Below are 12,138 nucleotides of genomic sequence, written 5' to 3'. Positions count from 1 at the left end.
CACTGACTCCCTTACTGTAACAGGGGCCTCTGAAGACCTGCCATCCCGTGATGTCTGCCTCTGTATCTGTGTGTGTTTATTGAGAGACGGGCTCGGCCGTCCACACCTCAGCCCCCTGTCATCTGTGCAGCTGCCTCTCTTCATATCACGCAACTTTTACTTTTTTTTAATTTATCCCCTGAGCTAAACAGCATATTGACTCTGTTTGCTGTTTTTTCCTTCATCTGTCTCTTCACCGAGCACCTTGGGCAGCGTTCATCGTCCTATAAAAGCAGAATAAAAGCAGATGTCCAATAAAACAAACTGTCCCATTAAAAAAAAAAAAAAAAAGTAAAAGTTGTCTATCTGCGTTTCTCTCCTCTCCTCAGGTCCTGGAGGACAACGACTACGGTCGGGCGGTGGACTGGTGGGGTTTGGGTGTGGTGACGTACGAGATGATGTGCGGCCGACTGCCGTTCTACAACCAGGACCACGAGAAGCTGTTTGAGCTCATCCTCATGGAGGACATCAAGTTCCCTCGCACTCTGTCATCCGACGCGAAGTCGCTGCTGTCCGGCCTGCTCATCAAAGACCCCAACAAACGGTGTGTGTCCAGGTTTCACTTGTGTCGGTGCGTGTGTGTTGTTGTGTGAGATAAAACACTGATGAACCACACAGACACAAAAAAACAACTGAATTAGCTAGAGAATTATCCTTCACAATTAAAATCACCTCTTTGTTTTTTCATTTTAGTTTCAAACAACTGAAACAAAAAAAATGCTCCTGACGTGAAGACAAATGAAAATACTGTCTCACTTCATTCTGCCATGTTTATTAACAAGGTCAATACAACCTTCATTCGGGATATGAACAAACATTAGAACAGCTCTATTCACAGTTCTGTGCCAAAGGTAAAGAGAAGACATTTTAATAAATAATGCAATGAATAATGTTTATTTATCAATTTCCTTTAGTGGACAGAAAAAAAATTTGCTTCGACCATCCTTCACCTGTAGAACAGCAGCTCTTCTCCTCGGTACACGTCGTGCAGTAGTGTGGTTCTCGTACAGTAGATCGTTCCAAACATCTCGGAGAACTTGTCTCGTTTGAGGGTTTCTTCTGTGTCAGCGTCTTCTGTCTCTTCTTGTTCTCCCACACTGACTCCGAGGAGGCCACTTCCTCTGAAGATGGTTCTGTGGGACTCTGGCTTCAGGGAGACTCTCCTGTGCAGTAAAATAAATTTGGAACTGATGTTCTGCAGGTTTTTTAAGGAAGTAGCTCCACCTTCTCCTAACTGATGGCAGTGTTTGTTTCTCATTCACCTAATATTTGACCTGGTTTTTTCTGATTGGATAATTTCCCCAGAATCTCAATTTAATACCAGCAATAAGCTATTTTTCACTTCTCGTGACTTTTATCAGTTTGATCACATCCTGTTCTTGTCGGTTTCAAATCAAATGTTCCTTCCTCCGACCTGTTTGTTTGTTTTATTACATTTCTCTGCTCTTCTCCAGGTTGGGTGGAGGACCAGATGATGCTAAGGAAATAATGAGACACAGCTTCTTCACTGGTGTTGACTGGCAGGACGTCTACGATAAAAAGGTAAAGTTAGGGTCGGAGCAATATTTGTCATAAGGCAAAACAGAATGGTAGAAAATAATCAATCTATTTTATTTTATTTTTACTGCCCATGTTCACAAATCACAATTTCTCTCAAGGGGCTTTTATATATATAATAACGTGAAGATGTGCGGTTATTTAACTCCCTGCATTTAGAGTTAAAATTGTTAGCATGGTTGTTGTATGATTTGGAATATCTCACACTACGCTCTGATAGAGTTGAATATCTTGGTTCTTCTCCTTTTAGTGGCTTTTACGGGTCATTGCTCGTCCTTTATTTAGTTTGGTGGAATAAACTACCTTGTTTTCAAAGAATTTTTAAAGAAAGCAAAAAACGTATCGTATCACTTTAGCTTTGAATGGGTCATGATTCTCCTGATGCAGACTTTAACTTTGAACTGCTGCAATTATTATTTAAAATGAATTAATTAACTGAATTAAAATGAATTAATTAACTGAATTAAAATGAATTAATTTACTGAATTAAAATGTTATGCCTTCTCTGCATTCTTCACATATACTTTAAAAATGTATTCACTTTTATTATAGTAATTATTATTCAGTTTGGTTCTATTTTCATCATGAAGGAGCTTTTATTTTGTATTGAGACGTCCAGAGTTTGTGTTTAAAGCAGCGGTTCAGTGGATGTAAGCACAGTAGCCGGTGTTACTGTTTCTCTAATCTTTCCTCCACGTGCCCCCCCCACTCCTCCGTCCCAGCTCGTCCCGCCCTTCAAGCCTCAGGTGACGTCGGAGACAGACACCAGATACTTTGACGAGGAGTTCACAGCCCAGACCATCACCGTCACTCCACCAGAGAAATGTGAGTCTCTGCCCGTCTCTCTTCCTCACACATGCTCACACAAACATATGCCCACGTTACCACTTTGACGAAATCGCACTTTGATGATTTACAGAGCCGCAAATATTCTCAGCGACGGGATAAATATAGGAATAAACAGACTGAGGGAGAAATAAGTTTGTCCTCTGGTTGGGACTCTGTGTTTATCGAGTGTTTGTGAGTCAAATATTAAACGTGACTGTTACAAAAGCACAAACATATATGTAGGGTACATGTTTGAGTTGAGTTAAAACAATCTCTGCAGCATAGAGCATAATCTTAATAAATCATCTGGCTGCACATTGCGTAGATTTAATCTCTCGAGCAGCTGATAGTGATAAACTCACTTTAATACCTGCAGCTTTATTAAATTAATCATGGCTCCTTCTCTTTCTTCAGTTGAGACATTTCCACTTGAATTAACTGAGGGGAACAAACGCTCAAAAGTGCTGTTGTGTGTTTGTTCAAGTGTCTCTGTAATAGTCCTCAGGGCACATGTGGCTCTTCACAGCCTTTTCAGACACAGATAGCGCTTTTAAAATGCTCAGCGCTGAATTATGCATGAGCGGCACCGACGTGTTTCCCTGCACGATCGTGTAAGTTCCACTTTTTTTTTTTTTTAGGTCACACATCAGTTTGTTAGCGGCAGATTTGCACCTCAAAGAGCCACTTGTTAATTGAATTGTGATCTGTTCTTAAATCCGCAGCACAACACAAACACGCTGGTTTGTCCTCTGAACTCACTCCCGTGTTTTTTCTCTTTCTTAGTTGACGAGGACGGGATGGAGTGTCTGGACAACGAGAGACGGCCGCACTTCCCACAGTTCTCCTACTCGGCCAGCGGGCGGGAATGATCAGTCCGTCACGCGGATGACGCCATCACAGCTGATCTCTGAGGTCATCAGTGTGGGACAAAAACAAAGACCCACAGCTTTGGACTGACCCGAAACAAACAATGACTTGAAGGATTTAGCCCTTCTCCTCCTCTTCTTCACCTCTCTACCCATTAATTTATTCTTATTTTGTGAATCCATCTCTAGAAAGAAATTCCAGGCCAAATTTCCCTCTAAATCCTGCACTGCATCCCCAGGTGATCCGAGCTGTGATGTGATCACTTACTATGTAATGTCCCTTTAATGACAGGAGCATCACCGGTGGCCTGCTGTGCTTTGACGTATGTGGGTCCCGACAAACGTAAAACAAGCACCTCTGATCAAGTTAGACGACAGCTGATGGATTTTTTTTTAAAAAGGAGACGTTTTTTTGTGGCTTCCCATCCGTACGAGGGAGATACAGCGTTTTAAGTCGTTCGAACCCAAAACTGCCGTTTCCGGTTGTATCTCAGGCTTTTTGCAAACCGATTCTCAGACTCAGCGAGACGCTCGGCTCTGATTTCACGTCCTTACGTAGATAATACATCTGGGATTGACTGAGGCTGCCTGGCATTGAGGAAACAGTTGTCGCCGACGAGCAGAATCCTGCACACCTCGTGTCACCGAGCAGGATTTGACTCAGGTTTTGCTCAGTGCAATTCATTATTATTGTTGCTGCTATTTCAACTTCTACTACAACTACTACAGGTACTACTGCTATACTTCTAAAACCCGGTGCTACACTACTAGCTTGATGCTGCAGGTCATTACACAGGCGCCAGCAACACATCAGCCACCTGTATTCACGTCCATGCTTGTACAGCTGCAGCACAGACGTTACCACGACAGGTCTGTAGATCGAGATGATGGGATGTGATGTGATGTGTGTGAGTGTGTGCGAGGTACTATTATGATTGTTGTCATTATTATTGGTCTGTGTTGAAGATCGCACCTCAAAGCACAGCAGCTCAGAAGGATGAAGCTCCCAAACCGTGAGCTTTACTACGTTACCCACAATGCAGTGCAAGGTGGTTAATATATCCGGGATTGCAGAGGTGAAAAAGGAGAGGATGGTTTTAACGACTTGCCCCCCCCCCCCCCAACCACCCCCTTCCCCAGAGTTCTTTCTCTTTTATTTATTTCTCAAACAGCTACGAGTCCCTCTGAGTTTCAGTCTCTGTCACAAAAGGGAAAAAACAAACTGAGAGGTTGCTCAGCGTGGACGACGGAAAGCTTTACTGTGACATATTGTTATCATGGCTTTGGGAAGCACACGGCTGTGCCTGTGTGTGTCACTGTGCAGGAAAGGGAAACCGCAGCAGGGACAGACTCACCGCAGTGTGAAGAGTAGAGTCCAGGACGGCAGGTCCACAGTGATGAGCAGAGAGAGAGAGAGAGAGTGTGTGTGTACAGGTAAACGGCTCCATGAATGATACAATATGAGATATTTACAATGTGATATTTTATGAGGTGTCCACGAGCGAGGTAACTGTCAATCTCCTGTTTCCTGTGACTTCCTCACGAGGGATTTAAAAAGATGTGCTCGACGAGGTGGTTCGCATCAAAGGTTTTGGGTTTACACCAATCACAGCAAAGGCTATAATATATATATGTTCTATTTATTGTTCTACTCATCGGTTTTATATTTAACTTTTTCTATTGTTATGACGTTATTCTAGAGATAATTATTTCTTAGGGCTGAGAGAGAGAAAAAAAAAAAGAAAAAAGGCACCTCAAGAAACAAAAATGGCTGAAGAATGTAGGAGGGAAAGCAGATCGCCTTCCTGCTCCATCGTTTATCTTAATGTCTGTGTGTTGTTTTCTGACCAAAATGTGACGGGACGCGTGGAAGACGACGAGAGTTTCACTGTGAGCAGATTAACAAAAAAAAAGAGAAAAGGAGAGGAAACGAATTCCTTCTTCAACTTTATCCAAATCCTCCCACAGGCGTCGAGCGTGAAGGCTTGCGTCACCCGACACTGACACGAATGTCCGCCATCTTTAATCTGGTCACAGGTTCGAGTCGGCGAAGTTCAGAGAGAAAGACGAAAGAGGAAGTCGAGTGGAAAAGAAAAGAAAAAACGAGTGCAGCACAGAATGTAAAGCAGGAAGTGAGGGAAAGAGTTTCACGACTAAGTGCGTGGAGGTGAGCGAGAGGAGGAAGTGGAAGAGGAGGCACGAGGGGGTTTGAAGGTCAGCGTTTGTCGGATCTTCACACGAGACTCTCCTCCATCTTTTAACGCGTCCCGACATTTCTCCGGTCCTGTTTGTTTTTTGCGATTGTTTTGTCGTCATTGTCTTCCAGTTTGACCAACAACGATTTTTAAACTCCGGGCCGGTTTGAGCCACGAGCTCCAAACTTTGACATCCAGCACTTAAGAGTAAAAAAAAAAAGAAAATCGGAGATATATTTTTCAAAAATCCAAAATAGCGTCACGTTGGAAGACGTCAACGACAAAGAGGACGACGTGAATTAAAAACGCAGGGGGACGTGCTCTCATTAGAAAACTGCATTCCACTCTTATTTATGTGAATGTTTTTATGATCGTTGGATAACTTGAATTTCTCTTTTCTGTTTAATTTATTTGATGTGAGTTTAGCAGTGAGGGGGCGTAGTCGTGTTTCTCTCTGCGGTTTAATTCTTCAGAGACTCTGTTCTAAAATAAATGCCTCCGTTGTTTTGTTTTTTTCTTTTCTTTACAGATCTTATATACACGACACATTACCCGTTTTCCTGCTGCTCTAATGTCCACATGATTTACTCTTGCACATCAATTAAATTGCAATTAGCGAAAGGCAAAGGCGCTTTACGACAGAAAGTACGAGAGGACGACGGAGGCCTGCATGCTGTAGTCCTCTTCTCTCCGCAGCACCAGTCCTGAGTCAAAGTGGCACACAGAACTCTTATGAAAAATACTTTTCTGTGTCTGGCACAGCGGAAACAGCCGGAAAAGTTCAAAATAAGTACAAATCCCACCCAGCTGGCACCTTCCACAGGCTCAGGCAAGCGCTCCCAAGTATTTGGAAGGATTTCAGCTCTGCTCTGACCCAGGTCTGCGAGCGACTGAGGAGTTCTAGCTGCATGTGCACGCTCAACGCCAAAATCATTAGACGCCAGAGTTCATAAAATACCGCTTTGTATCTTTGGCCACAGCACTTTCACATCCATCACTTTTTTTATATGATTCAGAGGGATCTGATTCAGCTCTGCTTTAAAAGGAGATTTTTTTTCTTTTTTAATATTAGCTTTTTTTATGTTTTTAAGAAAAATGAGGATTTTTTTTTTTTAAAAGCACATCTCCGCTCCACACACGACCGGCGGCTTTGATGCTGCTCTGATGTCTCGAGTTGGCAACACCCTGGTGATTGTGTCTCACATGCCAGAGACGAGTCAGTGCTGTCCCTGCAGAGTGGGTCCGGAACGAGGCTCAGTGCGACTTCTCAGTGTTTCTACACAAAACAAATCCACTGACGCCTCCGGCTCCTTCCTCCGTTGAACAGTTTCCCCTCAAACTCTCCTCATTCATCCCTCAACAGATTCACGTTCAGAGGCCGATTCAAAGGTCCGAGACCACGACAGAAGAAATGTTTTTCCTCCAGCTCCTGTGAGAGAAGGTGGAGTTCAGTGACCCTCCTCATCCCTGTGGGTTTTCACTTTAAGACCACGAACCGGTCGTGGGCACATTTAACTGTTCTCACCCGACAGAGGTGGCTGCACTGGAAGAAGAAATTCACTCTCAGCCTCCTCGCAGCTTCTACTGCTACGTTCACTCCTCAAGCTGCTGCTGCTGTTTGTACCGTGCATCTATCACACAACAGATCTGACTCCAAGAGCATTTGAATAATGTGTAAAAATCCTCTAAAAGACCTTCGCTGTTCCGTGTTGATCTCGTCCGTTGTTAATGAACCGACGGCGTCAGCCAAAATCACAAACTTCTCCGCCTGGCATTTAGTGCAGATAAGTAAACGGCTCGAGTGTTTGGAAGGATTTCTGAGAGTGTTTGACCTCAAGTCTGCGACAGAATTCCCCCCCCCCTCTTCTCTCTGGTACTAGTCTACTATCATCATGGTTATTAACATGAACAAGCATGGGATGCATTTATTTGTAAACAGCAAACAAAAAAAAAACAGCAAACGTACAAATATTAGAAATAAAGGTGTAACAGTTTTCCTCTCATGTCCATGTCCATCTACTGTAGCTTTACAGTCGTGCGGGACGTTTGTGGACAGCCTCCAGCTGTCCGCAGAGCCGGGTGGAGTTTCCCCCGAGGCGCTGGAGTCCGCTCCGGAGCACAGACCACGTCGACTCTCGAGTCAGCGTCGGGGAAGCTCTGCAGATCGGGAAGGGTTCACAGAAAAGCAGATCAAACAGCCTTTCTCTGTCCCTCATGCTGTGAGGACGCAGTGCTGCTGGCCGCTGAGGCCGCCGGGATGTGAACACAACAAATTACCATCAACATGAAGCTGTTTTTTTTACACTGTACATCCTTAGTATTTTTACACATAAAATGTATATGATAGGGATGCACATTATTTTCCTTCTTACAGACAGCTTCAATAAAGCACTATGTCAATCTGCAGCCGTGGTGTCGACTGTTTGCTTCGTGGCTAAAAATACGATTTGTGACCTCCTGAACTTTCAGCTCAGCTCAAATGAAAATAGAACTGAGATCAGGGAAACTTTTTTTAGAAAAACCTTTGCATGAAAAAGTAAATGTTAGATTTGTCCTGAGAAAATAAACACACAGTAACAGTCCTTTGCCAAATGTAAATAAACTGACAAATTATTTTTCAACCATGTAAACAATTAAACTGATTGATTGATATGAAGTGAACACAAAAGCTCATAGAAACAGGATGTTCACGTCTCCCTGCACATCAGCCTCAGTCAGAACAATAAATAACAGTTTGATCCGTCAAACAATAAAAACATCTGGATCCAAACAGAGCAGCCGAACAGTGGTGACGATGAGGAGGAGGAAACCGGGAAGAGAAGCTGGAGACACAAACACGACATCAGGAAAACTGGAATCTCAACGTCCGACACTCACAATTAATCATGACAAAGTACAGGCCGTGTGTTTTTCAGTAAATCCAGAACCACTTACTGATTTGATTTCAGTGCATGGATGTCTTTAAAGAGCTCCTGCAGAGAAAAGACAAATTCATGTAGTCACAGCACAACGAGTCACACGCTCACGTACGGTTTCTTAGTGACCGATCAAAAAGCTGAAACAAAGATATGAATCAAAAGTATACAATCACAATTTCATCCTGTGCATAGGAAAATAGGTGAGAAACAACGAACCAACCCTAAACGTAAAGCAACGATCGACAGAGAAGTATTTTCAGTATTTTCATAAATGATAAATCATGGTAGTAAATTTTCCCTTTGGGTTCACGATGGAGGGTTGATTTAAATATCATATCTTAACACATCACTTTAGCATCTCTGACCTTTTCCAGGCATTTTATTTGTGTTCCTGAAATGAAGGAGACTCCGATAAATAGCAGAAGTCATGTTGACTTGTTTTTTTACTCCGCACGAGTTTGTCTGAACATTCGATCGTCGGCGGTTTGTTGAAATGATGTAACGCCGAGCAAACAGTGGTGTGAGAAAGTTGTGCGAGTGTTGTGTCATTAGTGGGACGTTCCAATTAGTGTGTCCCCTCTGACACAGCCGCAGACAATCAACTCTTTCACTGGCACACTGGGATTAGGCAGCGCGCGTGTGTGTGTGTGTGTGTGTGTGTGTGTGTGTGTGTGTGTGTGTGTGAGGTGGTGTTATCCAGCTGGGGTTTGGGGGTGACGGGGTATGAATACTGTGTGTATTGAGTGTGTTTTCGGGGGGTGGGGGTGGATTGCCTGTTTAGATATTTCCCACCAGCAGCTCCCCTATTATTTCACTCATTCATCCTTTCACTCATTCAGTCACTCCTCCCCCCCCTTCCTGTAATGCAGCGGTGAACTCATTCACACTCTCTCTCTCACACACACACACACACACACACACACACACACTTCTTTCTCTGTCTCTGTCTCTCTCTCACACACACACGAAACCCCAACACAATATCCTATGACTTGTTAAAGTGTTTAGTAATAACTGCTTGTACATCAGTGGATAAATATAACAATTGACCCAAACCCTGAAATTAAAAGATAAACTTAGTTTAATTAATAAAGTATTTGTATATTCCTCCAGTATTTCCATTTAATACAACATTATACCGTGGCTTTCATTTTAAATGAACAAAATTAAGTTTTTGCAGATCGAGCTCCACTCAAATCATTATAACAAAGTGAAAACGTGTTTTAGATCCTACCGCAAATTTTAAGAAAATCAAAACGTGAAACGTCTCCTTGACAGAAGTATTCAGACCCTGTGGTGCACATCCAGTTTGGTTTGACTCCCTTTGAAATGGGTGCAGAACCTGACTGGAGTCCACCTGTGGCCCATTCAACAGACTGGACCTGGTTCATGAAGACCAACGCTTGTTGAAAGGTCAAACGATGGTCAACAGAAAGTCTGAACTCTGATCGTGAACTGACAAAAGGTTCCAAACTAAAACATCTGTGAAGGGAGCTGAAGTCTCCACAGGGCTTCTCCTCCAACCTGTGGCGGTGGATCAGGATCTGGATCAGGATCAGGATCAGGATCACAACTTGATCATATATAATCTGACCGCTCACTATTACGAGTAAAATCTCTTACAATTGTCATTACTGCTCCGTTCAGCTCTGTTAGACATTTTCTTAAAATACTGACACACCTCTGAACACACGTTAGACACTGTCTTTTCTCATTGATTAGTGAATACGGGCTGAACAAATCAAATTTGACTGATGGATGAATCCGGTCGGACAGAGCTCGTTCTCTTCACTGCTAAAAGAGCCGAGCTGCTTAAAGGTTCCTTTCAGCCTGTGACCAGGAATCACATGTAAACATCAGAGAGCGAGAAGCTTCGGAAAGACCACTGCTCTGCATCTCAACATGAAGTAAATCATCTTCTACTTTGTCCGTTCCCTGTTTCAACAGGTTCAGAGGGTGATAAGGCTGCGGGAATAATGTGTGTGATGAGGAGGAGGAGGATGGGGATGAAGGGAGCTGTGGCTCGGGGCAGAGGGAGACAGAGAGAGGTAGCTAGGGGGGAGACAGATGCCCCTGCCCTGCTGGTCATGTTGGCAGTGTCGGGGCTGCCTGCGTGTGACAGACGGGGGAGGCGAACATCCCAACTCTCCTCCGCAATCTGCTCCGTGCTCTCCCCCCGCGTTGTCCTCACTCTGCCCTGTGCTGCTTCCACCGCGGGGTTTAATCCCTCTTCTTTCCCCTTTTAATAAGGAGCTCCTTCCTCCTCCATCCTCATCATCATGTCCCTGCTCACAACCTGCACTCTGTGACCTCTTCTCTGTCCGAGCAGAGGCCCGCCGGGTAGTTTCATCTCAGACCTGGAGGCTCTGCTTAGTCCCCTGACCAGCCAACCCCCCCCCCCCCACTCCCCGTCCAAACAGCACCACAGCATGACGCAGCAGGGCACACGCACAGAAAGAGCCCCGCTATGACTGAAGACGCACGATACGCCGGTGAGAGTCCGGCCGATATCAGCGACACACACACACACACACACACACACACACACACACACACACACACACACACACACACACACACACACACACACACACACAGCCGAGGACCTAAAGGTCAGAGACAGAGCCTGTTGTTCTGAGGCTGTAAATGTTTGATGAGGGAAGTGTTGGCCGTGTGTCGACTGGCGGCCTTTAGCTCCGCACCGCCAAACTAATCTGAGTCACGCTGAGAAAAAAATGCCGATCCTCCGTCCAATCACAACCTCTGATCTACGTGTGTGTGTGTGTGGACGGAACCAAAAGCTTCAAACCTGTTTTCTCTGGAAAAGAGTTAAAAGCAGCAGTCAGAGGTTTCGTGATGACGCAGCCTCTCTGATATTTTACACTCGGCCTGTTTGTGGAGATGAGTGTGACGCCGAGTGTAGGAAGTTGTTTTCCTGGGGTGAAGCACAACTTGCTGATGGAGGACGTCCTGCTGCAGTAAACAATGGACCATCTCTGAAGAATTCATGATCTGATCTTATAACGATTAAGTTAACTTGAAAAAAATTCAGCAAATATTGTCCCTGTTGTTCTGAGTAAACCAAAGAACAGACGACGCAGCAGATGATTCAGAACCTGTGTCAAACAATAGTTATTACCAGAACAAGAGTCAGATTGAGGCTCATAATTTGGACAAATTGACCCTTTATTTCCAAACATTTCTAGTAAAATAACTATATTTTTAAAATATATTTTATGTGTATATCAGTCCCCTAATTTTTTTAAAATCATTATGTATTAATTACTCTCGATTAGTCGATGCAGCACAAGATTTAAGAAAGTGAAGAACGTTCCTGGATCTTCCCCCTGAACTCGATCTGCACCTCATGTCATCGGGTTGTTTCTTGGCCTGAGTCGCCTCCTGCCACCGAGTTTCATGACAAATCTGATCAGTAGTGTTTACGTCATCTTGCCGACAAAACAAACACAAACTAGACAGAAAGGAAACTCTGGTGTTAAACGCCGACACGCGTTCAGCTCCAGCTCCAGCAGCTCGACAGTGAGTGAGCGCAGCAGTCAAACAGTCGGGTCGCGGCCTCAGATGTTTAAAGCTGCTGCAGGTTGTAATCTGCACGTTTATGTAATGCAGTGACTAAAGCTTTGACCCTGACACACACACACACACACACACACACACACACACACACACACACACACACACACACACACACACACTTGAATTTCCATAGCTTCA

The 12,138-nt window shown here is 44.1% G+C and overlaps 1 protein-coding gene across 3 annotated transcripts in view; it reads left to right on the top strand.

Moving 5' to 3' along the window:
* The window catches only part of akt3a (v-akt murine thymoma viral oncogene homolog 3a), a 47,386-nt gene extending 43,689 nt beyond the window's left edge, over positions 1-3,697 (top strand). For all 3 annotated transcript variants that reach the window (XM_034608177.1, XM_034608178.1, XM_034608180.1), the window contains exons 11-14: positions 369-583; positions 1,494-1,581; positions 2,319-2,421; positions 3,208-3,697. In XM_034608177.1, the coding sequence (XP_034464068.1) occupies positions 369-583; positions 1,494-1,581; positions 2,319-2,421; positions 3,208-3,293 (492 nt within the window). In that variant the 3' untranslated portion in view covers positions 3,294-3,697. The remainder of the gene's footprint in view (positions 1-368; positions 584-1,493; positions 1,582-2,318; positions 2,422-3,207) is intronic.
* The last annotated feature ends 8,441 nt before the right edge of the window (positions 3,698-12,138 follow it).

The sequence above is a fragment of the Hippoglossus hippoglossus genome, chromosome 15 (assembly GCF_009819705.1).
Source record: "Hippoglossus hippoglossus isolate fHipHip1 chromosome 15, fHipHip1.pri, whole genome shotgun sequence".
In the NCBI taxonomy this organism is placed as follows: domain Eukaryota; kingdom Metazoa; phylum Chordata; class Actinopteri; order Pleuronectiformes; family Pleuronectidae; genus Hippoglossus; species Hippoglossus hippoglossus.
This window is presented reverse-complemented; position numbering and strand designations above follow the sequence as displayed.